Source organism: Carcharhinus amblyrhynchos, chromosome 1 (genome assembly GCF_965287045.1).
Source record: "Carcharhinus amblyrhynchos chromosome 1, sCarAmb.v2.hapA, whole genome shotgun sequence".
NCBI classification, from domain to species: domain Eukaryota; kingdom Metazoa; phylum Chordata; class Chondrichthyes; order Carcharhiniformes; family Carcharhinidae; genus Carcharhinus; species Carcharhinus amblyrhynchos.
This window is the reverse complement of record NC_137324.1, coordinates 89,494,007-89,521,796: the sequence shown is the minus strand read 5'-3', so window position 1 is coordinate 89,521,796 and position 27,790 is coordinate 89,494,007. Positions and strand designations below refer to the sequence as shown.

Genomic DNA, 27,790 nt, shown 5'->3' with positions numbered 1-27,790 from the left:
CCCAGAGAAAGAGACCAGTAAGGGGTTAAAGGACTGCCTGATTAGCAAGCATGTAAATGCAGGCATTTATTTTGATTTCCAGTCACATGGTGCTTTAATAACCAATGACTTCAGCTAAATGTAGCATTATGAAAGGTCATGCAAATCCAATGCTGTTCAGCCTGAAACATATATTTTAAATTCAAATGCAGATGGTGTGTAGGAAACCGAACCATGGGAGATTATAATCAGAGCAGCATTTCCTTGACTGATCAAGACTGAACCTCAGGTACAGAATCTATTCTGTTCCTACAACTTGGGCCATCAAGTGAGAAATTTCAGCTGGTTTAATAATTAATGCGTGATACAGCACCTTTACTGGTGGATGAAATGCTCCTTTGTTTCAGTACAATTAAACAACTACACTGTTAGAACAAGGTGGCATTCCAACAACAGCAAGCTGCTTGATGAATGGTGCTGTCGTCGCCTTCTCTAATACTGAACAAATAATCAGCTCGATTTGACTCTTTATGGAAAAATTCCTCCCTTGTAATGGATCTGCTTCAGTGACCTGTTCTGAGCAAGTGCACATCTTACCTGTGAGTAGCACCTTCGTTGTTTAATGGGCAAGGTTAGTTCAACGGGTAGTCTGGCGAGCAACTGAGAATAAGATACTTTTCACAAAGTAATCGTGCCTTTTCTGTTGATTTGTGAACTTTACACATAGCCATTTTTGGGAGAAGCAATGCATGAATGTGCAAAGGAAATGTTTGAATGTATATTACACAGTTTAGCTTCATTTTGAATTTGCCCTGTTTCACTGTTTAGTATTGAAACAAATTCCTGATTCAGATGGAAGGTGACAGGTCATACAATCCTAAAGTGGAGTATAACAGCATTTTTACTTAGTGACTAAAATGACATATCTTAATTCATGCAAGTAACAGGTTTTATCAAGAATCGACGTATGATTTGTGCTGGGGCCACACCCCAATGAGGACAGTAAGTTCATGCAAGTTTGTCTCAGAAGCCCACATTGGAAAGTACAATGGATACTCTGCATTGTTATAATCCCATCTCTGGACATTCATAAGTCCAGCAGCTACGTCCAGAAACTAATGTAGGTTTAATTCTGTGTTAGTTTGGCTCTTAGCAATGAACTGATATAATTATATACACATCCTGAGATTGTTTTTATTGTAAGGAGTTCAGATAACATTATAAAACATCAGATGTAGACTGATCACTTTTTTGGCATGGTTTTCTCAACCCCGAGAAATGACTTCATTTTATCTTTTTATGAATCGTATATTTAGTGGTAAGGCCTCATGGCGAATCAGAGGATGCACTGTTTTGCAATGATTACTAGCAGAAAATAGAAATTTTATATAGTATACATTAATAATAAATGGAAAGATTTTGTCTTGAGCCATTTAATAAGTTGGAGGATATGTGAGTGTATGACAGGTGTGTTATAACATGTAACACACATGAAATCATTGTCAGCTTCACTACCAGGGTAGATATCTGCTGGAGTGGCAGGTTCACCTACTGTATGAAAAGTTTTTGCAGTGGGTAGCCATGTGGTCCACTCCACTAGATCACTGTCCAAGTGACGATTACCTCCATCTAATTAGATCTTTCATGTTCACGTTGATGAAAGAAAAATCTTTAAATGTGCTGAATATTAAAATACTGTTCTCATCAGCAGAAATAAAATGACAGTTGTGACAGGAGAATGCATTAGTATAATACTATGCAAAATATTTCATGATAATCTGTAAGTGCAAATGTAAGGTTATCATTTTGGAAACAACAAGGCGGCAGAATACTACATGAATGGCTGTAAATTGAGAGAGGGGAGTGTGCAGCAGGACCTGGGTGTACCACTGAAGATAAGTATGCAGGTGTAGCAGGCGGTAAAGAAGGCAAATGGCATGTTAGCCTTTATTGTGAGAGATTTTGAGTACAGGAGCAGGGATGTGTTGTTGCAATAATACAGGGTTTTGATGAGGCCACACCTAGAATATTGTGTGCTGTTTTGGCCTCCTTTTCTGAGAAAGGATGTTCTTGCTCTCGAGAGAGTGCAGCGAAGGTTTACCAGACTGATTCCGGGGGAGGTGGGACTGATGTATGAGGAGAGATTGACTAGGTTAGGATTGTTTTTGCTGGAGTTCAGACGAATAACGGGGGATCACAGAGAAACTTATAAAATTCTAACAGGATGAGACAGGGCAGACGCAGGGAGGGTATTCCCAATGGTGGGAGAGTCCAGAACCAGGGGTCACAGTCTGAGGTGTAGGGTAGATCATTTAGAACAGAGGTAAGGAGACATTTTTCACCCAAAGAGTGGTGAGCCTGTGAAATTCATTACCACAGGAAGTAGTTGATGCCAAAACATTGAATCAATTCAAGAGATGGTTGGACATAGCACTTGGAGCAAATGGAATCAAAGGTTATGGGGAAAAAGCAGAATTAGGCTATTGAGTTGGATGATTAGCCATGATCGTAATGAATGGCAGAGCAGGCTCGAAGGGTCAAATTGCCTCCTCCTGCTCCCATTCTTCTATGTTTCTATGTTTTGATTGATCAATTTATTTTCTGAGGGCGATATTACGGGGGGGAATTAAGTATGATTTTAGATTTACGAGTTTGAATGGAAATAGCTATCATCAGTAGTTTGAGATCTTAGGATCAGCAGTAAGTTAATACCAGTTGGAAAATCTAACTAGTATGTTTCAGGTGAGCTGAGTTTGTGTGATGCACCTGCTCCATTTTCTATGGTGTCTGGTTGCCTCTCCACTGTAAGTAGAATTAGTAAGATTGATTTGTACTGTAAATGTTTGCAGCATTTCAAAGGAGTCAATAGGGATATGCAACAGGAAGATCACACGAGCTGGAAATCAAAAGACAAATAACGGGAAGGGAAAAAAAGGCAGTACAAGGTGGCCAAGATGACCGATGGTCAGTGCCAATGAAAGTTAAATTATTAATGTTAGATTTTCCTACTTTCATTTTATTCAATTATGTTTTATTAAATTGTTTATTCCGTTCGACATTTTATTTCTATGGGTATATGTTAGCGTAGTAATAGAATTAAATGTGGCTGGATTTTGGAGAAAATGTTGTTAGGATTGGCTTCTAAGACGGTGAATTTTAAGGATGAAGAATTAGTATACCCACATTATCCTGGGAATTACCATTGACCAGAAACTGAACTTGCCCTACAAATACTGTGGCTACAAGAGCAGGTCAGAGACTGTGCATTCTGCAAAGAGTAACTCACCTCCTGATTCCCCAAAGCCTATCCGCCATCTACAAGACACAAGTCAGGAATATAATGGAATACTCTCTGCATTTCAGGATGAGTGCAGCTCCAATAACACTCAAGAAGCTTGATGTCATCAGGACAAAGCAGCCCACTTTATTGGCACCGCATCAACTACCTTCAGCATTCACCCTCTCTTTCACTGTTGCACAGTGGCAACAGTATCTATCATCTAGAAGATGCAATGCAGAAACTCACTAAGGCTCCTTTGACAGCATCTTCCAGCCACACAATCCAACCTAGAAGGACAAGCGCAGCAGATGCTTGGGATCATCACCACCTGCAAGTTTTCCATCAAGTCACACAACAGCTTAACTTGGAAATATATCATCCTTCCTTCCTGGGTCAAAACCTTGGACCTCCCTTCCTAACTGCACTGTGGGTGTTTCTACAGGACTTCAGTGGTTCAAGAACACACACCACCTTTTAATTAGGGATCGGCAATTAGGGACAGGCAATAAATGCTGGCTATTTCTCAATAAAAAGTCAGAGTGATGCAGTTATGTATTTTATAAAACTTCCCTATACAAATATTAGGCTCCCCATTAACCTATTCAAGGATCACAAATACAGTCAGATATTTCAGAGGTTTGAAAGCAATAGTTTTTGCCATGTTTTCTACAAAAACAGGACCAATTTATCTCACTAAGCATTTGTTGCCCATTGGGCACTGTCTCCTGGGAAAGGTAAACCAAGCAGAATGTTTTGTACCCATGGAAACATGGCAACTTTTTCAGATCTAAAACATATCCCATGGACAATGGAAAAGCAGACCAAATTCAACACATTTATATACAGAAAACCAAGAGGTGGTTTGGTTTGCTTTCTCCCTGCAAGCTCTCTTTTATTTGGATACTAGCTGCTTTTCCCATGTCGATAATGCATACATATCCACCACCGAGGGATTAATAGCTGTGATGCCGTCAGTCAGGTTTGCCAAGTAATCATTTGCAGTTAATCACAAGACAATAATGAGGCCAATATCCAGCAGAACTGCTTCCTGTAATTGTGATCTGATGCTGAACATTTTCAGTGCTCAGACAATGACAGTAAATCCAAACGCATGCCCACTTAATCCAATATTTAATTCATGTATTTTATAACATATAATTGTTTGCCTTTTTTAATTTAAAATATTACTTCCCTTACCCTGGTAATGTTAGCCCATTTATGAAGTGTATTGTTTGCCACAATGTTTGCTTTAAGGCACAGTATTGAATCAAAGTGCGAGGATGACAGGTTTACTTGATCCATTTTGGACATCTCAAATCTCAAGTCATATTAAATTTATACATAAAGGAACAGTTCATAGAATTTGTTCAGGCTATAATCAGCCAGAGTCCCGCAAAAAAGAATTTGAGAGGTCCTTCCTGACCTCCATCCCTTGTGATGTATATGGACTGCAGGGTCTCTACTGACTATTCTCAGCTTTCTGCAGTCTGGCTTTTCCCTAGGCATGGCACAGAACGAAGGCACACCTGAAGGCTCACTGTATCCAATATTTACTATTTTACCATGCCTGATTTGACTACAGCACAGAATGCAAAAACTGAGCAGAGACTGCCCTACTGTAAATATTTTCTTTTTACTTAACTTCCTTTTTTAACTTTAACCTGTTGAAAAGGTGGATTGCCACATGGCAACAGTTGGCTTCCTTGTAGATTGCTAGAATACCACCAGATGCTGTAAAAACTAAATAGCCATCTTGACTTAGATGTGGCAAAATGGAACTTAGCATTGAAGGAGCTGTGTTTCAAGGATGAAGGCCCTTGTAAAACAAAATTTTCACAAGAGTTCTCTGGCCTTCTGCTGTAACTTTGGTGGAAGGTCATTGAAAATCCCAGACACATAACAATAGAAACCCTTCCTGCCGTTTCTCTGGGGTGTCTTTGATTTTCGACCTGTGTTTTTGTAGGGGTTCAGAAGAGCACCTGTGGTCATTATTGCTGAATATTCTTAGCTTTAAATAAATACATCACACTGAAAATTCTGAGTTATTTTCTAATTTCCCACAATAACTGGGATGGTTATGGGTGGCACCGTGGCACAATAGTTAGCACTGTTGCCTCACAGCACCAGAGACCTGGGTTCAATTCCGGCTTCAGATAACTATCTGTGTAGAGTTTGCACATTCTCCCTGTCTCTGCATGGGTTTCCTCCGGGTGCTCTGTTTTCCTCCCACAGTCCAAAGATGTGTGGGTTAAGTCAATTGGCCATGTTAAGTTGCTCCTTAGTGTCAAGCAGATTAGGAGGGTAAATACATGAAGTTACGAGAATAGGACCTGAGTGGAATTGTTGTTGGTGCAGGCTCGATGGACCAGGTGGCCTCCTTCTGCTCTGTAGATTCTCTGAAATTCTGGTAGGAGATCAGTAAAACCTCCATTGAATTTCAGGGTCATGACTTCTTAATGATGTAATGATGCAGCCAAGCGAGATATGTCAGCAGTGAAACCAATCTGTACAGGTCAGAGAAAAGTGGATGAAATTGAAAGAGCCAATATTGTTCATCACTTTAGTGTAGCTGAATGGAAGCTTTACTTGAAGCTTGAAAATGAACAAATGGTTAGAAATCATTTCTTGGCTATGAAGAGTCACAGAAATTCTTCAGAAGATACTAATATATCCTTTTAAAGTTTATACCAAGGATGACAAGTGCCAGCAGTTGTTTGCAGATTCAGAACACTTTAGAAAAAATAATAAATCTGTTAAGAGATAGAGGTAGTCCCCAATAAAAAGTCTGAAATATAAGGGAAAACTGTTGTATTAGAACCGGTGATACATGAAAATATGAAATTTAATACATTATTGTTGTTAGCAGATACTTGGGACAACCAATATGCAGGGCTCCACAGTTCTCGAGTTTCAGAAGAATCTAACTTTGTAGAGGAAATGCAAATGTTTAACGAGAGTAGATAGCCTTAAAAATAATCAGAATTCTGAGCACTGATAGTAACCAAGAGCTTGGAGAAGTTAATCAGTTAATTGAAACTGGGAAACCACCCGCAATTTTGGGGACTACATAAAGCTTTGATAAGCAGTAAGGTCATTTGTGAAACTCAAAGAGTCACATGAGGAGGAAAGGCTCCTCAGTGAGACATAACTTGGTTTAGTAAAGCACCAACATACTGAAGAAGTTGCTAAAGGACATAAGAGAAGTTCAACTGTGCTCTAATAGAAGCTGTGTGACTGCAGCCTTGCAAATGGATAGTGTGGTAGCAGCTCCAGTGTCAATACACAAATGTTACAGGTCAGATAAACCGTGGAAAGAAAGAAATTCCACGTTGATCTTATGGTGCAGGAATAATAGGAAACGTAACCACTTGTCTTCTCAACGTTATGTCAAGGATCAAAGAAATATCAAATGTCATTCAACAGCAAACATGGAGAATGAGTAAGAATTCACTAAATTATTATGCCAGTTGATAGTGGGGCAGGTCAGAGCTTTTATTGATAGCTACTATCCTGACCTGTAGTGCTACTTTGAATATTTACAGCAGGCCAGTTAATTTTCAGTTAGCTTATGTAATATGATCCTCAGCAAACAGCAGATAAGCCTGAGAAAGGTGCATATTGAACAAACAAAACAGGATCTTGCAATGTGTAATAAGACTGCAGTAAAACTTCTAAAATGCCACAGAATTAATCCAAAGGCTTGGTAAGAATTACCACAAAGAGTTTTAAGTGCCAGAAATAGCACCTTTAATAATTATGCAGGGCCTTAGTAAGACCACACTTGGAGCAGTGTGTACAGTTTTGGTGCTCTTATCTAAGGAAGGATAGGTTGTCTTGGAGGGAGATCAACATTGGTTCAGTAGACTGATTCCTGGGGTGAGGGGATTGTCTTATGGGGAAAAAGATTAAGTAGACTCGACCTATATGCCTTAAATTTAGAAGAATGAGAGGTGACCTCATCCAAATGTATACAATTCTTAAAGGACTTGATGGGATAGAAGCTGAGAAGATGTTTTCCCTGCATAGCTAGGGACTCTAGAACTAGGGTTGCAGACTTAAAATAAGACTGTGATGAGGAAAAATTCTTTATTCAAATGGCTGTGGATTTTTGGAATTGGAAATAAGTATATTCAAGGCAGAGATCAATAAAGTTTTGCATCAATGCTAGAAACTTAAATGGAAACAGATAATGTTGGAAATAAGTGAGATCAGGTAGTATGTTTGAAGAGAGAAATAAAGTTAACGTTTCAGGTTGATGACCCTTCAGAAAAGCTGGAAGACACTAGATGTGAACAGCTAAGTAAATACAGATCCAGAGAAAGAATCATATTTATTTGCTGTGGGCAAAGCATTGAAAGAAATTCAATTAATCAAGGTTCAGAATGGAAATGTTTTGCTCCTACGATAAAAAAAATCCAACGTTGTATTTTCAAAACATATGTATGTTATTTAAAAAAAGTGAATTTTCTGCTGCACCAAAAAGAATGGCTGTTACAAGTCACATGACCATAGATTGGTCCTTTGTTCTAGGAGCTCGCACCAGAAGTTACAAGAACAAAATAATTCTTCCTTCTTCCTGTAGAATCCTATACCTCACTCCAATAAGCCCATTCCTCAAAGTCTGCCCCTGCCCTCTGCTGAAAGATTTTCTACCACGGCCTGCAGAACCAACCCAGTCTCTGTGCTTACCTTCAACATACCAACTTTAAAGCAAATTTGACAGCTTCAGTCAGTTGAATTTAATTCCCTATGTGAAAGAAATCCTGATCAACGAAAGCAGAGAACACAAACACAAATTTGTTTCCCCAACCAGAATTTTCACAAAAGAGATCAACTGAAACTAAAGATAAATGGTAGGACACTGAAGAGTGCAGTAGAACAGAAGGATCTGGAAATACAGATACATAATTCCCTAAAAGTGGTGTCACAGGTAGATAGGGTCGTAAAGAGTGCTTTTGGTACATTGGCCTTTATAAATCGGACTATTGAGTATAAGAGACGGAATGTTATGGTGTGGTTGTATTAGGCATTGGTGAGGCCGAATTTAGAGTATTGCGTGCAATTTTGGTCGTCTAATTACAGGAAGGATATTAATAAGGTTGAAAGAGTGCAGAGAAGATTTACAAGAATATTGCCAGGACTTGAGAAACTGAGTTACAGAGAAAGGTTGAATAGATTAGGACTTTATTCCCTGGAGCGTAGAAGAATGAGGGGAGATTTAATAGAGGTGTATAAAATTATGATGGGTATAGATAGAGTGAAGGCAAGCAGGCTTTTCCCACTGAGGCTAGGGGAGAAAAATACTAGAGGACATGGGTTAAGGGTGAAAGGGGAAAAGTTTAAAGGGAATATTAGGGGGGCTTCTTCACACAGAGAGTGGTGGGATTGTGGAATGAGCTGCCAGATGAAGTGGTGAAGGTGGGCTCACTTTTAACATTTAAGAAAAACTTGGACAGATACTTGGATGAGAGGGGTGTGGAGGGATATGGACCAGCTGCAGGTCAGTGGGACTAGGCAGAAAAGTGGTTCAGCACAGCCAAGAAGGGCCAAAAGGCCTGTTTCTGTGCTGTAATATTCTATGGTTCTAATTGTACTAGAAGAGATGCTAATAATCACGTGTCTCTCTCCTAAGAAGAAATGCGGAATTCTGGCCAGAAGTTCAAAAACTGATCAAGTTGCAATTAATCATCAATATGATGTCACATGACCCAAGTCAATTGACCATTTTGGAGAGTTATATCATTCAACCTTTAGCCTCACAGGCAGTCTGCTGCTTAACATCCAACTGCTGGACCCCTTCCCCACAGAAAGCAAAACTCCAGGCAGGACAGCAACCCACTCCACAAAGCCTATCCCTGCCCTCTGCTGAAAGATTTTCTACCATGGCCTGCAGAACCAACCCAGTCTGTGTACCTACCTTCATCAGTACCAACTTTAAAGCAAACTCTACTACTTCAGTCAGTTGAATTTAATTTCCTATGTGAAAGAGATCCTCATTTCACTTTCTGGGGTTTTGGTGCTGTTACTATCCATAATTGTAAAATACTACTTTCTGTCCCTCTCGCCCACTTTAATGGGTGTGGGGTAAAGTGGAAGGTTGCAAACACTCCTTTCCAGGTTTTGAATGTGGAATAATTTAATTTTAAGTTAAACATAACACAAGTTGCTGTGGGACATTAGAAAATTGGATCTTTTGGGGACACATGCATAGTCGGACCCTGACAGATAATCAAAAGTGTCAAAGGATAAGTACAGACAGTGTAGGCTGGCTGAATAACAAGTCTTTACATGTAATCATGAGTGCTAATAGACAAACGCAAGCAGTTAAGTATAATCAGTGTGTGTGAAGTGTCGACAGGCTGTATAACAAGTGAAGGGGTAACATAAGAACCGATAATTTAAAGCAGAGAGATAATTACAGAGAGTGAGATGGTGCTAAACACTATGCAAACTAATTCAGTTCGAGAATCATGACCCGTAATCAAGGTGTGCTTGGTGTCAAAACAGGCAGTCAGGGGGATTTTTCCCCTCACAGAACAGTATGGTGGGGTTACATATAACGCAACATGAACCTGAGATCCCGATTAAGGCTGTCCTCATGAATGTGGAACTTGGCATCACCACATTACAGACAGGTGGTGAGAGGAATTAAGTACCGCAGGGCAGCATGGTAGCACAGTAGTTAGTACTGCTGCCTCACAATGCCAGGGACCCAGGTTCGATTCCAGCTTTGGATGACTGTCTGTGTGGAGTTTGAATGTTCTCCCTGTTTCTGTGTGGATTTCCTCCAGGTGCTCCGTTTTTTTTCCCCACAGTCCAAAGATGTGCTGGTTAGGTGGATTGACCATATAGGATCGGGGTTGGGCCTGAGTGGGATGCTCTTTCAGAGAGTCAGTAGACACTTAAGAACATAAGAAATAGGAGCAGGAGTAGACCATCTAGCCCTTCGAGCCTGCCCCGCCATTCAATAAGATCATGGCTGATCTGTCGTGGCTCAGTTCCACATTCCCGCCCTCTCCCCATAACCCTTAATCCCCTCGCTTATCAAAAACCCATCAACCCGCATCTTAAAAATATTTAGCGAGGCAGCCTCCACCACTTCAACGGGCAGAGAATTCCAGAGATTCACCACCCTTTTAGTGAAGAAGTTCCTCCTCAACTCTGTTCTAAACCGCGCCCCCTTTATCTTGAGGCTGTGCCCCCTAGTCCTACTGTCCTTTCTGAGCGGGAAGAGTCTCTCCACCTCTATCCTATCCATCCCATTCATCATCTTATATGTCTCAATGAGATCTCCCCTCATTCTTCTAAACTCTAACGAGTACAAGCCTAGTTTATTCAGCCTCTCCTCATAGCTCAACCCCCTCAACTCCGGCATCAGCCTAGTAAACCTCCTCTGTACTCCCTCCAAGGCCAAAATATCCTTGCCTAAGTGCGGCGACCAAAACTGCACACAGTACTCCAGCTGCAGCCTCACCAATGCCCTATACAGCTGCAGCAAGACCTCTCTACTTTTATATTCAATCCCCCTCGCTATGAAGGCCAGCATCCCATTTGCCTTCCTGACCACCTGCTGTACCTGCAGGCTGGGTTTTTGCGACTCATGCACAAGGACCCCGAGGTCCCTCTGCACTGTCACCTGCTGCAGTTTTTCGCCACGTAAGTAATAGTCCTTTCTACCATTATCCCTACCAAAGTGGACCACCTCACACTTGCCAACATTAAATTCCATTTGCCAGTTCCTGGCCCATTCGCCCAGCCTATCTAGATCCTTCTGCAGACTCTCCACACCCTCCGCGCAATTTGCCGTTCCACCAATCTTGGTGTCATCAGCAAATTTCGACACCATACATTCAGTTCCCTCATCCAGATCATCTATATAAATGGTAAATAGCTGAGGCCCCAGCACCGACCCCTGGGGCACTCCACTAGTCACCAACCGCCAATCCGAATAGCACCCATTGACCCCCACTCTCTGCCTCCTATTTGACAATCAATCCTCTATCCACGCTAACACCCTACCCCCAACTCCATGCCCCCTTACCTTCTGCAATAACCTCTTGTGAGGTACCTTGTCAAACGCCTTCTGAAAATCAAGAAAGACCACATCCACCTGCTCTCCTCTATCCACCGCCCTAGACACATCCTCATAGAACTCCAATAAATTTGTCAGACACGACTTCCCCTTAACGAAACCATGCTGCGTCTGCTCTATCAAGCAATTCCCCTCAAGATGCCTCGCTATTTCCTCCTTGATGACGGATTCTAACATTGTACCTACAACAGACATTAAACTAACCGGCCTATAATTCCCCGCCTTTTGCCTGCCACCCTTCTTAAACAACGGCGTAACATTAGCCATTTTCCAATCTTCCGGCACTTCCCCGGAATCCAGCGACGTTTGGAAAATAACCACCAAGGCATCCACTATCACCTCCGCCATTTCTTTCAGAACCCTCGGATGCATTCCATCCGGTCCTGGCCCACTTGATGGGCCATTTTGCACAGTAGGAATTCTATGGTTTGTTGTCTTTCTCCTATCCATGACAAAAGCATATCTGTCACTGAAGTCACATTAGAGTCAAGAAGAAAGGCCCAAGAAGTCCAAGAATCCAGGTAACAAAGAAAGAAAATAAACAGGCTAATTAGAGTGAAAGTAGTACCTAGAAATAAATTCTGAGATCAACCCATTGATTGATCCACTCAAGAAACTATCTGCTCCCAATAAAAAGTTTTTTCAATGAGGAACTTCTAATGTTGACCAACAATAATACTCCAATGACATGCTGGAACTAGGCCAATGAGCCACTTGAGTCTTTTCCACCATTCATTCAGATCATAATTGATTTGTAATTCAACTTTATCATTCTTAATAAAAATGATCCATAATCTTTGATATCCTTATGTAACAAACATCTATCAATCTCAATCTTTAATTTTTGAGTTCATTCAGCATCCACAGATGTTTGGGACAGAGTGTTCCTGATTTTCACGCCACTGCCTCCAATTTTAAGATTACAGTCCTTTGTTCTGGATAACCTTCTCCAGATCAAATAGGTTTACAGTATTTACCTTTCATCATTTAAACACTTCCAATTGATCAGCCATCAAGTCGCTAAATTCATGGAAATATGAGCCAGCTTTATGCAATCTGTTCCCATAATTCTTTTAACCTTGATTATCACTCTGGTAAATCTGCACTGTGCCCTATTCAAGGCCAATAGGTGGATCCTGAGATCAGATGCTCTAAACTGAATCCAATACTCTAAATGGGGATTTAGAGGTTTTGTACAATCAAAAGATAACATCTTGTCATTTCCAGCCCAGTTGAGATAAAGACCAACATTCTATTAGCTTTCCTTATTATGTATTTTACTGATACTCTGGCTGTTAAGGATTTGTGGCACCCACTGTAGAAATTTAACTGGACTAGCCATACAAATACTGTGGCTACAAGAGCAGGTCAGAGCCTGGGAACTTTCCTCACCTGTTGTGTCCCCAAAGCCTGTCCACCATCTACAAGATGCAAGTCAGGAGTGTGATGGGATACTCTCCACTGGCCTAGATGAATGTGGCTCCAACAATATTCATGAGATTCAACATCATCCAGGACAATGCAGCCTGGTTAATTTGCATACCATCTAGCACCTTAGCCAGTCATTCTCTCCAAAACCAGCACACAGCAAGTACCATTTAAAAGGTGCACTGAAGCAGCTTACCAAGGCTCCTTCAAAAGTACCTTCTAAACACTTGGATGAACAAGGGCAACAGACACGCAGAAACACCACAACCTGAGAATCCCCTCGAAGTCTCTCACCATCCGCACTTGGAAACGTATCACTATTCCTTCAATATCTCCAAGGCAAAACTGTGGAACTTCCTAACTGTACTATGGTTGTTCTTGCATTATGTGGACCGCAGCAGTTCAAGAAGGCTAATTATCACCATGTCAACTGTGATTAGAGATAGACAATAAATTTTTAAAAATTCATTCATGGGACATGGGCCTCGGGCCTCGCTGGCTGGCCAGAATTTATTGTCCATTCCTAGTTAAGAACAGTCAACCACATTGCTGTGACTCTGGAGTCACCTGTAGTCTTGACCAGGTAAGGACATGAGTGAACCAGATGGGTTTTTTCAGACAATCGACAATGGTTTCATGGTCAGCAGTAGATTCTTAATTCCAGATATTTTTTATGGAATTCAAATTCCACCATCTGCCGCGGTGGGATTCAAACATAGGTCCTCAGAACGTTAGCTGAGTTTCTGGATTAATAGTCTAGCAATAGTACCATTAGGCCATCACCTCCCCAGAATGTCCTTGCCAGTGATGTTCACATCCCATGACAAAAGACATCTACACCGAACTGAATAAATTATTTGTTGTCATAAAAAAATGTAGCATGGGAACTTGCATAGTTTATAGATTATTATTTAACGTTTGTTCAAAGAATAAAGACAACCCAATATTGTGGCAGCACTCCTTTAACTTGTAGTGTCTCACACATACAAAACACTTAGCCTGCACATTCGTGCAGTAGTCATAATTACAATAAAATGCTACAAAGGGACAACGTATAGCAGTGTTTTGTGATTATTTTTGCAACATGGTCTATGGTACACATTAATCTTACAAACACTTCTAAATTCCATGAAAATAATGAATTTGAAGCATGGTTTTGAAATTATTAATAATGTCGATGGCATGTGATTAATTTAAAAAATGTTTCTTTTTCAAATTGCTCAGAAACTTGTACATAAAATTTCAGGATCTGGAGATCAATGCAGTTTGTAAGAATGTTCACAGGATTTGCTATGGAATGATGTATTATGCTACGTTATTAATAATAATGGTAAAATTGCATAATCTTAGAACATTAAATGCTAGTTTTCAACAATGAGGGGCCGGTATCAGGGAAAAAGTTAGCCTTGGTGAAAGTGAATGTTGCAAGTAAGACATTTTTTTTAATTGTATTTTGACTTATTTTACCTCATTTTTGATGCTCAAATTCTAGCACTATTTAATTTATTTCTTTAGCGCCTTAACAGTTTGTTGGTTCAACTGATTCATTAATTGATTTAGGTGATGTGATTAGCTGTTTTCTGACTGGCCATTTTTTTTTCAGTGCCAGTTGAGTTACAGTGAGAGCTGCACAAATTTTTTTTTTAAAAAACCAACATGTGGTTAGAAATAACATTATTGTAGATGAATTGGCTGGTGCTGACCAACTGGAAGTTTTTTTCCATTTTTAAATTTGGACGTGAAACCAAGAGTCATGCACCAATTGAATGCACCACCATTAGTTCCATTTGTACATGGGATTGTTGTTTGTGGTGCTTGTCAGGTTCAAGTCTTTTGGTTGTTGCTGTTTGGATATTGCATATGACCAGGGTCAAAGAAGCAGAGTTGGTTGTATAACATGGACGACCAGGTTGTGTGTAATTGCCTGAAAGAGCCATGATTATATGCTGAAACTTATACTTTCTGGGGGCTTTACAAATAGACAGAGTACAAAAACCAAGAAGTTGTTCTGAACTTGTATAAAATAGATTGACTCCATTATGGATAGAATCATAGAATTCCTACAGTGCAGAATGAAGTCATTCGACCCATTGAGCCAACTACAACAATCCAAACTAGGCACTTTCCCCATAACTCCACATATTTAACCTGCTAATTCCCCTGATTAAGGGGCAATGTACTATGGCCAATTAACCTAACCCACACATCTTGAGAGTGTGGGAGGAAACCAGAACATCTGGAAGAAACGCACACAGACATGGGGTGGACATATAAGCTCCACATAGACAGTGATCCGAGGTTGGAATTGAACCCGCGTTCCTGACGCTGAGGCAGCACAGCTACCACTGTGCAATGGTTTCCAATTCTGGGCACCCAAATGATGTGAGGGCTTTGCAGAGTTTAAGGAGAAATTTTTCAGAATGCCTCCAGAGATAAGAGATTGCAGAGAAGCTCGGGTTGCTCTCCTCAGAGTCAAGAAGTCTGAGGGGATTTTGTGGTGGTGTATAAAATTAATAAGAGGTCAGAAAGAATAAATAAAAACTATTTCCAATGGCTTAAGAATTGATAATCAGATGGCCCAGATTTAACTTAATTTAAATTGATTGGTAAAAGAAACAGAGGTAACACAAGGAAATGTTATGTGAAGAGTGATTAGGATTTGGAATGCACTCTCTCCCTAATATTGTAATGGATACAGATTTATATTTGCATTCAAAAGAAAATTAGAAACTATGTGGAGAGAAGGAATATAGGGAAAGAACAGGTAAAGGGCCTTGTGATAGGACGGAGTGGATTTCTCTTCAAAAGAATTAGCACTGACTCAATGAGCTGAATGGCAATTGCCTACGCTGAACAATTTTATTCAATAGAATCCAGTACATCACAATGGTGCTCGACAGAAGCTGTCAAGAATTAAAAGGCAAAGGAGAAGGAGTGAGGGAACAGGGCAGTGGAATAAGGGATCTGGAAACAGGAGAAGCACTTGGGCTCATGTTTCCTCTCCCTGGGCCAAGGGAAGGAGGTATGAGTAGTGAGAGACCAGTGGATTTCAGCCTTGGTCTGTTCATTCCAATTCTCTTCCTGCACCACCTTGATCTGTAGTTGACTTAAAACTATAAAGGAGGTTAAAATCATTAAATTGTGCATTTTATTTAGCAAACTAAAGGAGGATGATTTAGTTAATGGGCAAGGAAGGGTTAGCGCCCATGACATTTACCACCTATGTAATTGGGAGGTCTTTGTTTATCAATGTGCCTGAGATATGTACAGGATGTGTCGCTACTTGCATGTCCTCAAAGTTGAAATTTCTGATTGGAGGATTAATTTGGGACATTTGGGATTGATTTTAACTTTTCTTGCTGGTTGGCAAATTCAATGGTGGATTGATGATTGTTATATACCCATCAAGTTTTCCCTTCCATTAAAAATCAGGAGAGATTTTTAATTGGTGGTTGATCTGATACTATCCCTTTTACATAATCCACCAAATTCAAAATTAGCCGCAGATGGTGTGGTTGTTAGGACCTGAGGAAAGTCAGACGGAAATGGGAAAAGATCTCCCCATAATCTTGCAAATGTCCTGGGTTATGGAAGTTATGCCAGAAGACTGGAGGACTGAGTAACACTTGATGTTCAAGAAGCAAGGAAGGTATAAGCAGGTAACCATTAACCAGCCAATCCAACACTTGTGGAGAGGGGATTAGATTAACAAGTCAATCAGGTTGAGTATTTCCAGTATTTTCTGTCTTTATTTCAGATTTCCAGCATTTGTGATATTTGCTTTTCAACCAAACATCTGCAATGGGTAAGCTTCCAGGAACAATAACATAGAATAAAATGAAGTCATTTAGAAAGACTTCAATCAATTAAGGACTCTTGCCAACACAGATTTGTTGATAAACTTAACAGTGAGTTCTTTGCGGAAATAGTGTATGCTGATAAGGGAAATAATTTGAATGTTATATGTACGGGTTTGAAAAGAAGTTTGATAAGGATCTGCAGAACTACCTTGTTGGTTAATGAAAGCACATAAAATTAAAGATAATCTGGCAGCACAGAAAGAAAATTGGCCCAAGTGAAAACAGTCTAATGGTTACTAGACTTTGTTTTTGGTCTGGAAGGATATGAACAGTTGTGAGCCTCGAGGATCAGGATTAGGACTACTGCCCTCCATAGACTTCACAAATGATCTACAGAAGGGTGTGGAAGTCATGGTATCAACATTTGCTGATGATGCAAATCGATGATTAGGATTAACTATGAAGTGGACTGTAAATGGCTCCAGGAGGTCAGAAACATTAGCAGATTGGACAAAGATGTCAAATTAAATTTCATGAATAATCATTTCTAATTTGTTCATGGGATTTCACTGACAAGGCCAGCATTTATCATACATTCCCAATTACTCATAAGAAGATGGCGGTGAGCTGCCTTCTTGAACTGCTACAGTCCTTTTGGTGCAGATATGGCATGCTATTAGGGAGGGAGCTCCAGGATTTTGATCAAGCTACAGTGAACAACAGTGATATAGTTTCAAGTCAGCCTGTTGAGTGACTTAAAGGGGAACTCGCAGGTTGTGGTATTCATACCTAATGTCTGCTCCACTTGTTAGCCAAGGTAGTAGAGAGCTTGGAAGGTGCTGTCAAAATAACCTTGGTGAGTTACTACAATGTATCTTCTATATGGTACACACTACTGCTAATGTGCACCCATGCTAAAGGGAGTGAATCTTTAAGATGGCGAATAGAGTGTCAATCAGGCAGGCTGCTTTATCCTGGTTGGTGTTGTGCTCCTTGAGTGTTATTGCAGTTTCACTCATCTAGCAAGAGGAGACATATTCCTGACTTGTGCTTTAGATGGTGGACAGGCTTTGGGGAGTTGGGGAGGGAAGAGGAGTTACTCACCACAGTATTTATACGGCTGGTCATGATCAGTTTCTGGTCATTTGTAACACTCAGGATGGTGGTGGTGACAGCAATGGTAATGCCATTTAGCACAAAGGAGAGATGGTTAGATGCTTTCCTGTTGGAGAGGATTATTGGCTGGCACTTGTGTGGCACGATTGTTACTCCCTGCTTTTTAAGTTTTGAATAGAGGGAGCAGGAGGACATGTATGCACTAACTGATAAAATTTTAAAAGCAGCAGAAGAGCAAAGAGGCAGATCAGAAACATCATCTGATGATTTTGATCATTTTAATATTGCACTAAAAGACTGAAGGCACAACTTATATATGAACACATGGATGTGTTTCTAACAAGTCAAAAGCTGATGTTATATTTGTAATATTACATGAAGTAGCTGTGAATTTACACAATAGAGGGCAGATTTTGAAAGTTGCAGAGATAAAGCAAAGAAACAAAAACACCCTCCAGCTGAACACCCTACCATTCTCATCCTGCCCAAAAACTCAATGCTTTAATACTCTAAAAGAATCTAACTCTCACTGGTTACCCCTTCAAAATATTTTGCTTACTCTTAACTAACAAAGTTCTGAGTTTGCAGCTGAGAAATTTGCCACCTAAGCTAGTCAGCCACAGTGCCTGTTCACCTGGCATCATTGTTAAAACTCCCTCTCCTCTTCTATATGCATTTTCACTGTGTTGCAGTCAGCGAAATATCCTATCATTTCCTTGCCCAATGTTATTACAGTGTACATTTCTCTAACGAGCACACTGCCCATTTCCAGTTGCAATACTTTGCAACTCAGCTGAGAAAGACAATATTCAAACAGAAAAACAACCTTCATCAATTCCCATTTACATTGCACTCCTTCTAAAGCATCATATTTTGGTTTAAGATCATTCAGTTCTTCTCTCTTCAAAGTTATCTAACAGAGCTGTGGCTGAACATGATGCCTACGTGTGTGATAGGAACTAAGACGAAAGTATCACAATTGTATTTGCACGTGATCATTCCAACTCCATGTAATCAGATCTTTAAAAATTTTACACAGCTTGTTTCTCCTGGGATTTAACTACAACTGCTCAGATGGGGTGCCGGTGTTGCAGAATGATAAAAAGGTAAGAAAAATGTACAATTTTGATGAGAACTTACTCAGGAAGATGTTAAATGCACTTGCTTTCTCAGAGAAGTCTTAGCATAGTTTTTACACTGGCCGGAGCACAAACCTCAAATACCAGCCATCAAGATTACTTAGTTCCACCCTCACATCACCCAACACTTTAGCCGAAATTCATTTATGGGTTGAGGGCGTCACTGGCTAGGTCAGCATTAATTGGCCATCCCTAACTGCCCTCCATTTTACATGGCATTTGAGAGTCAACCACATTGCTGTAGGCCTGCAGTCACATGTAAGCCAGACCAGGTAGGGACAGCAGATTTCCTTCCATAAAGGACATTAGTGAACCAGCTGGGTCTTTCCAACAATTGACAATAGTTTCACAGTCATCAGTAGATTCTTAATTCCAGATTTGTTTTATAGAATTCAAATTTCACTCTCTGCCGCGGCGGGATCTTGCCCTGGGTCTCTAGATTACTAGTCTAACAACAATACTACTGTGCCACTGCCTCTCCCACATCAACTCTGCTGAAACCCTTATTTGCTATCCATCATTGCAAGATTCTTTGGACTTGAAACCACAGGGTCTCTGCTCTGTTGCCAGAAATATAAGACTCACAGAGATGAAGGTAGTGAGAGGCTTATTCCCCACAGGCACAGAGGCATCTGATCTAACTGCTCAGGCAGAAGATGTCATTGTGATTGTTCAGTTCCAACATTAGAATTCTTCCAGGTAATCCCATTTTAAAGTTTAAGTTTAAAGTTTATAAAGTTCATTTATTAGTGTCACAAGTTGGCTTACATTAACACTGCAATGAAGTTACTGTGAAAATCCTTGGGTCATAAGAACATAAGAAATAGGAGCAGGAGTAGGCCATCTAGCCCTTCGAGCCTGCCCTGCCATTTAATAAGATCATGGCTGATCTGAAGTGGATCAGTTGCACTTACCCGCCAGCTCCCTATAACCCTTAATTCCCTTATCAATCAGAAATCTATCTACCCGTGCCTCCACCACTTCAATGGGCAGAGAATTCCAGAGATTCACCACCCTCTGAGAGAAGAAGTTCTTCCTCTACTCTGTTCTAAACTGCCCCCCATCCCCTTATTTTGAGGCTGTGCCCTCTAGTTCTGGATTCCTTTCTAAGTGAAAAGAATCTCTCTACCTCTACCCTATCTATCCCCTTCATTATATTGTAAGTCTCTACAAGATCCCCCCCTCAGCCTTCTAAACTCCAATGAGTACAGGCCCAATCGACTCAATCTCTCCTCATAAGCTAGCCCCCTCATCTCCGGTATCAGCCTGGTGAACCTTCTCTGTACTCCCTCCAAGGCCAATATATCCTTTCGCAAATAAGGGAACCAAAACTGCAAACAGTACTCCGGTTGCGGCCTCACCAGTGCCCTGTACAGTTGCAGCAAGACCTCCCTGCTTTTATATTCAATCCCCCTCGCTATAAAGGCCAGCATTCCATTTGCCTTCTTGATCACCTGCTGCATCTGCAGACTGTGTTTTTGCGATACGTGCACAAGGAACCCCAGGTCCCTCTGCACAGTAGCATGCTGCAACTTTTCACCATTTAAATAATATTCCATCCCACTATTATTTCTTCCAAAGTGGATAACCTCACATTTGCCAATGTTATACTCCATCTGCCAGGTCCTCGCCCACTCACTCAGCCTATCCAAATCTCTCTGCAGACTTTCTGCTTCCTCCACACAATTCACTTTTCCACTCATCTTCATGTCCTCAGCAAACTTTGTTACCCTACACTCAGCCCCCTCCTCCAGATCATCGATGTATATGGTAAACAGTTGAGGCCCCAGCACCGATCCCTGCGGTGCGCCACTAGTCACCAACTGCCAACCAGAAAAGCACCCATTTATTCCAACTCTCTGCTTCCTGTTAGATAGCCAATCCTCAATCCACGCTAACACTTTATCCCCACCTCCGTGTACACTAACCTTCTGCAGCAACCTTTTGTGAGGCACCTTGTCGAACACCTTCTGGAAATCTAAAAACACCACATCTACCGCTTCCCCTTTGTCTACCACACTAATCACATCTTCATAAAAATCCAGTAAATTTGTCAAACACGACTTCCCCTTCATGAATCCATGCTGCATCTGCTTGATCGAACTGTTCTTTTCTAGGTATCCTGCTATTTCTTCTTTAATGATGGATTCTAGCATTTTCCCAACTAAGGACGTTAAGCTAACCGGCCTGTAGTTACCCACCTTTTGTCTGCTACCTTTTTTAAATAGTGGTGTAACATTAGCTGTTTTCCAATCTGCCAGCACTTCCCCAGAGTCCAGCAAATTTTGATAAATAACAACTAACGCATCTGCTATTACTTCTGCCATTTCTATCAGTACCCTGGGATGCATTCCATCCGGTCCCGGGGACTTGTCTATCTTCAGTCCCATTAGTCTACCAAGCACTACCGCTTTAAGAACATAAGAACATAAGAAATAGGAGCAGGAGTAGGCCATCTGGCCCCTCGAGCCTGCCCCGCCATTCAATAAGATCATGGCTGATCTGTCGTGGCTCAGTTCCACTTTCCCGCCCTCTCCCCATAACCCTTAATCCCCTCTCTTATCAAAAACCCATCAACCCGCATCTTGAAAATATTTAGCAAGGCAGCCTCCACCACTTCAACGGGCAGAGAATTCCAGAGATTCACCACCCTTTGAGTGAAGAAGTTCCTCCTCAACTCCGTTCTAAAACGCCCCCCCTTTATCTTGAGGCTGTGCCCCCTAGTCCTAGTGTCCTTTTTGAGCGGGAAGAGTCTCTCCACCTCTATCCTATCCATCCCATTCATCATCTTATACGTCTCAATGAGATCTCCCCTCATTCTTCTAAACTCCAACGAGTACAAGCCTAGTTTATTCAGCCTCTCCTCATAGCTCAACCCCCTCAACTCCGGTATCAGCCTAGTAAACCTCCTCTGCACTCCCTCCAAGGCCAAAATATCTTTGCACAGGTGCGGCGCCCAAAACTGCACACAGTACTCCAGCTGCGGCCTCACCAATGCCCTATACAGCTGCAGCAAAACCTCCCTATTTTTATATTCAATCCCCTTCGCTATGAAGGCCAGCATCCCATTTGCCTTCCTGACCACCTGCTGCACCTGCAAGCTGGGTTTTTGCGACTCATGCACAAGGACCCCGAGGTCCCTCTGCACTGTCGCCTGCTGCAGTTTTTCGCCCCGTAAGTAATAGTCCTTCCTACCATTCTTCCTACCAAAGTGGACCACCTCGCACTTGCCAACATTAAATTCCATTTGCCAGTTTCTGGCCCATTCGCCCAGCCTATCTAGATCCTTCTGCAGACTCTCCACACCCTCCGCACAATTTGCCGTTCCCCCAATCTTGGTGTCATCCGCAAATTTCGACACCCTACACTCGGTTCCCTCCTCCAGATCATCTATATAAATGGTAAAAAGCTGAGACCCCAGCACCGACCCCTGGGGCACTCCACTAGTCACCATCCGCCAATCCGAATAGCACCCGTTGACCCCCACTCTCTGCCTCCTATTTGACAACCAATCCTCTATCCACGCTAACACCCTACCCCCAACTCCATGTCCCTCGACCTTCTTTAGTAACAGTAATTGTATTAAGGACCTCATCTCCTACCAATCCTCTATCTTTAATATTCGGTAAGTTATTTGTGTCCTCCACCATGAAGACCAACACAAAAAACTTACTTAAAATCTCAGCCATTTCCTCGTTTCCCACCATTAAATCCTCCTTCTCATCCTCCAAGAGTCCAACATTCACTCTAGCCACTCTCTTCTTCTTTACATATTTGTAAAAACTTTTACTATCATTTTTTATATTTAGAGCTAGTTTAGTTTCATACTCTATCTTTCCTTTCTTTATCACTTTCTCAGTCATTCTTTGTTTTTTTTTAATTCTTTCCCAATCTTCTAATTCCCCACTATTCTTAGCCACTCTGTACACATTGGTTTTTAATTTAATACCCTCCTTTATTTCCTTCGACATCCGTGGCTGGTTATCCCTTTTCTTATAGTCCTTGGCGGCGCAGGCTCATTGGGCCGAAGGGCCTGTTTCCCATGCTGGGTTGTTCTTTGTTCTTTATCACTGGAATATATTTTTGCTGAGTACTGAAAAAGATCTCCTTAAAAATCCTCCACTGTTCCTCAGCTGTCCTACCAACCAGTCTGCGCCCCCAGTCGACATTAGCTAATTCTGCTTTCATCTTATGATACTCCCTTTTGTTCAAGCAGAGGACACTGGTTTGGGACCCTACTTTCTCACCCTCCATCTGTATCAGAAACTCAACTATATTGTGATCACTTGTCCCAAGAGGATCCCTCACAAGAAGATCCCTAATTCTACCTGCCTCATTACACAGTACCAGATCTAAGATAACTTGCTCCCTCGTAGGTTCTGTAACATACTGTTCAAGGAAACTATCCCAACAGCATTCTAAGAACTCTTCCTCAAGTCCACCGCATCCGACTTGAGTCAACCAATCAATATGCAGGTTAAAATCCCCCATGATTATTGCCATTCCATCTTTGCACGCATCAATTATTTGCTTGTTATAGCCCGCCCCACCTCAAAGTTATTATTTGGGGGCCTATAGACCACACCCAAGAGTGACTTTCTCCCCTAACTATTCCTTATCTCCACCCACAACGATTCCACGTTTTGCTCTTTGGCGCCTATATCATCTCTCACTACTGCCCTGACATTAACAGAGTACTTGATCACCTCTGTGATCAAGAGTACTTCTGACCACAGAGGTGACCAAGAAGGTGAATGGAATGTTGGCCTTTATAGCAAGGGGGATAGAATATAAAAGCAGGGAGTTCTTGCTGCAACTGTACAAGGCACTGGTGAGGCCGCAACTGGAGTACTGTGTGCAGTTTTGGTCCTTTATTAACAGAGCTACCCCACCTCCTTTTTCTTCCTGTCTATCCTTCCTAAATATCTGATACATGGGTTGCCACATCCAGCCCTGTAAACTGAGGGAGAATTTAGCATGACCTAATCGCCACATCTTTCAGATTGCGGGAGGAAACCAGAATACACGGAAGAAACCCACTCAGACACGAGGAGAACATGCAAACTCCACACAGTGACACAAGCCGGGAATAGAACCCAGGTCCCTGGCACTATGAGGCAGCAGTGCTAACCACAGTGCCGCACTTTTCATATATCCCAAAATGGAAAAACATTCAGTCATCAACTATCTGAAAATGTTCTCCAAAGAAACTGTAGGCCTGTAATTTCTGAGTTCTGGGGGCATTCTTAACATACACTGGAGGACACCTGCCCCTCCAAACTCCCTCCCATCTTCCCCCACTTATCTTAAGCACTAACTTTCTCCCTGGCTTCTCAAATTGCCTGAATCTTTGAACTTACCAGCTGGCATTTTATGAAAGGTGATATGTCTTCCTTCCTCCAGTTCTGCTGCCCTTGACACAAAGCCTTGAGAACGCAATGCACTGTTCTCACCAAGCCTGGGCGGGAAGGTTAGGTGAGAGAGGAGCAAGTGGATTTCAAGAAAAAAAACTAGCAGCGGAGTGGCAACCCAACTCTGACAGCCACTCCACCAAAGTTACAGGCCCTATCTTGAAGCTCTTCCAGAAAACTCTCAAATTCAACCAAGACTTCACTGATCTCCCAGCTTTCTCCCAAGAGCTCACTCTCCATTCCATTCTTCCTCTGTGAAGTGCATAAAGACGTTTCTTTGCACATTGTCAGGTTTTGCTTGTCTGCTGGAGAGGGATGTACTCGGCCTGAGTTCACATCACATTAATACACTTTTACTTCATGCAATACTTCCTCTTCATTAATATTTCCCTGCTGAGGAGGCTGGGCCTTGTGCTGCAATACATCCACAGTGGCTACTGCAAAAGCAGTGCAAATTGTAGTTTATCCTGTTCACACAGTTACCTCAGCACCAATCAGGGACTGAACCTGGGATCTACCTTATCTGTATGACTCACATTTCTGATGGATTAATCCACTGAGCTAACAGCAGAACTAAAACAGACTTTGATCCCTTCAGCCTTTCTCAAAATCAAAGGACAGAGTGGCCTTCCATCATGCCATTCATCCTTAATATCTGATTTAAAATGTTATCCTTTCAAAAATAAACATAAGGCAACAATTTTTGTTGTTGTTTCAGGTACATCTTTGGACCAGCAATTATAAGGGAACTACCGCCCAACAGTGTGAAAAATGAAAAAAATTACAGAAACAACGAAATTAAACACGAGGTATCAATCCAAAACAGGAACGTCAAAACCAACAATATCATTGCTTCAAATTTGGACAAAGTGATAAACTTGGAAGAACAAAATGTAGACATCATAAGAAAGGAAATTCATTTATCAAAAAAGAATATAACATGTGCACAAGAGAAAACATTGGAAGATATCAACGACAACACAGACAATGATACAGTGCACATATTGAAAAGTAAAATAGTACACCCAGGATCAAACACAGTTCCCAAACAAGGTGAAATGGTTCAAGCTGCTAATTCCTCAAACAATAACTTAACAGATACATCTAAAGATGAACTAATACAGCACCATGACTCAGGAACAGAAAGTGATTGTCATACAGTCAATGGACCATCCACACAACACTCCACCAAAGCAGAAAACATGCAAGAAGTGTGTGAAGTCCATCAAGCAGGAGGGAAAGCAATTGACAATAATGAAATTGACATTGTAGGTAACATTAGATTGTCAAATGTGCTATATGATGAAATAACGCAATATAACTTGGAAATTGACATGGATGAAATCAAAAGTTTATCACATCCTTCCTCTGATGAAGAAATTAATACCTTAAATGGGCAAAATGATCTAGAAAACATTCCTCCTCCTGATGGAAAATTTACCAAGGACTTGCTTGATGAAATGAAACTCAGGATAGAGGGGGAAGATCCAGAGGTGGCAGCTGCACTTGCAGCATTGGAAGCAGCAACTGCAGGAGAAGATGACGACCTGGAGGACTAGACTAAATGATGTGCATCTTACAGGATCACAACTGACTTGAAGTGTGCAACATAATCTTGAGTTTCAAATGACTCCCAAGTTATCTGAATTTCAAGACTGCAAGATACCTGATGAACTTACTGCAAACTAGTTATATTTGTACACGGAAAACATTGTAAAAGATACAATATAGAAAATGTTCAGGCCTGCTTAAGTAAAAGAATGTCCATGGCCAGGACAAGGTCACCTGGCAGATGTTTTTGGTGGGTGATCATGCCAATATGGGCACAATGTAGACTGCCATATGGGGTTGGGCATGGGGGAGAAGGAGCCTTCAACAGATGAAGAAATAATGTCTGCATGGGTAAATGTTGGCACTGGCTCACAAAGAATGCAAATAATGGTTAATGGTTCTTTACAAGGTGGGCAGGGGATATGGGAGCGGCAATAAAAATGCTAGAACCAAATGTTCAGGGTCTTAGAAGCCATGAGTCCCAGTTTCATTGTAATACGTGGATAATTATTATTTTCTAGAATCCAAATCAATAAGCAGCAAAGGGCCAGAAGCTGCAGGAATTCTGGGACACTCATCTCACTGGCTCTGCTTCCCTCTCATATCAGATAATTTGAATTGGGCAAGTGCAGACTTAAGTTTATTTATTAGTGTCACAAATAGGCTTACATTAATACTGCAATGAAGTTACAATGAAAATCCGAGTCTTCACACTCTGGTACCTGTTCGGGTACACCGAGGGAGAATGTAGCATGGCCAATACACCCAACCAGGTTGTCCTTTTCCCAGGCACAATGGCTACTCTCGCCAGCTACTTTTCTGGGCACCTCCAACTTTTCACTCATGCTGTGTCTCTTGCACCTAGCCTGAGCACCTTCAGAGCCACTGTTTTTCAGTTTGCCGTCATCAGCACTGGTTTATAAGATTTTGTATCATAGAATGATACAACACAGACACAGTCCAACTGGATCATTCAGAAGCAGCCCAAATGGCATATTAAGTCTGTAGCATATTTTCGTTTGATCCATCCAGTTTTTTGCCACTGTCCTGCTCAGAGCATTAATAGGTACTCCAATTCTTACCCGTAAATCAATCCACATCAGCAGCAGCTACATGGAACAGTTACAGCAGAAGGAGGCCATTCAGCCCATCATATCATCAATTAGAATCTCCAGTTAAATTGCAGCGAACAAACGGGACACACACCTGTAGAACAGTCCCACCTCCAAATGCCTTAGGCAGTGGTTTACTACACTTGCTCGAGTAGCTTTCCCACGAGGCTGCGTAGCGAAAGTTAGAACAGTCCCTACCGCTTATAGCGAGTGCACATTTGCCCGCTTGATGCCAAGGCCGGTTTAACACGGTAATAATTCCAGTTGCGGTGCTACATTTTTTTTTTGGAAACTTCCCGGCGGCACACCTTTGTGTTTTTATACACTGGATTTTTATTGTTCTAGATAAGGGGCACAGTAAACGAGATGGTTTCCCTCCAGCAATAGAGCTGCAACATGTGCTAGAGGGACCTGTAGCTGAGAGTTTAATAGTAGGTGACTTTGAAATTGGAGTTAATGCAGAAAAAAAACCTTATGGTTATCGTTTTATTTGTCTGATGAAAGCGATTACCCATTTTAAAGGTGTATGTTTTGAACTGCCGGGTAAGGAGTAAAAATAACATAAAAACTGCCGTTGAAATGATTATGCAGAGAATGAAGCAATGGAATGTACTGTACATGTTGCAAAAGACCAATGTACCGACTGTGAATGAAAGCATTTATCACATTATTGCCAGAGGAAGAATCAGCATTCTGGAATATTCAATATTGTAAATTGCAGTTGAACTGTTATACAAATTGTAAAACTTTTCTATAACTGAAAATCTTTGTAAAATTTAATATACAGTAAATGTTAGTTAATTGGAGCTGCAGAGAAAAATGTCACTTTTCTATTTAGAACTGCTAGTTCTGAAAAATATTAACTTATATAAAGGAAATCTA

The 27,790-nt window shown here is 41.3% G+C and overlaps 1 protein-coding gene across 1 annotated transcript; it reads left to right on the top strand.

Moving 5' to 3' along the window:
• The first annotated feature begins 241 nt into the window (after nt 1-241).
• Nucleotides 242-27,229, top strand: LOC145343132 (uncharacterized). The gene is made up of 3 exons (XM_080189072.1): nt 242-578; nt 18,735-18,801; nt 24,964-27,229. Exons 2-3 carry the CDS (start codon nt 18,770-18,772, stop codon nt 25,802-25,804), a joined length of 873 nt encoding a protein of 290 aa, XP_080045198.1. The 5' UTR covers nt 242-578; nt 18,735-18,769; the 3' UTR covers nt 25,805-27,229.
• The last annotated feature ends 561 nt before the right edge of the window (nt 27,230-27,790 follow it).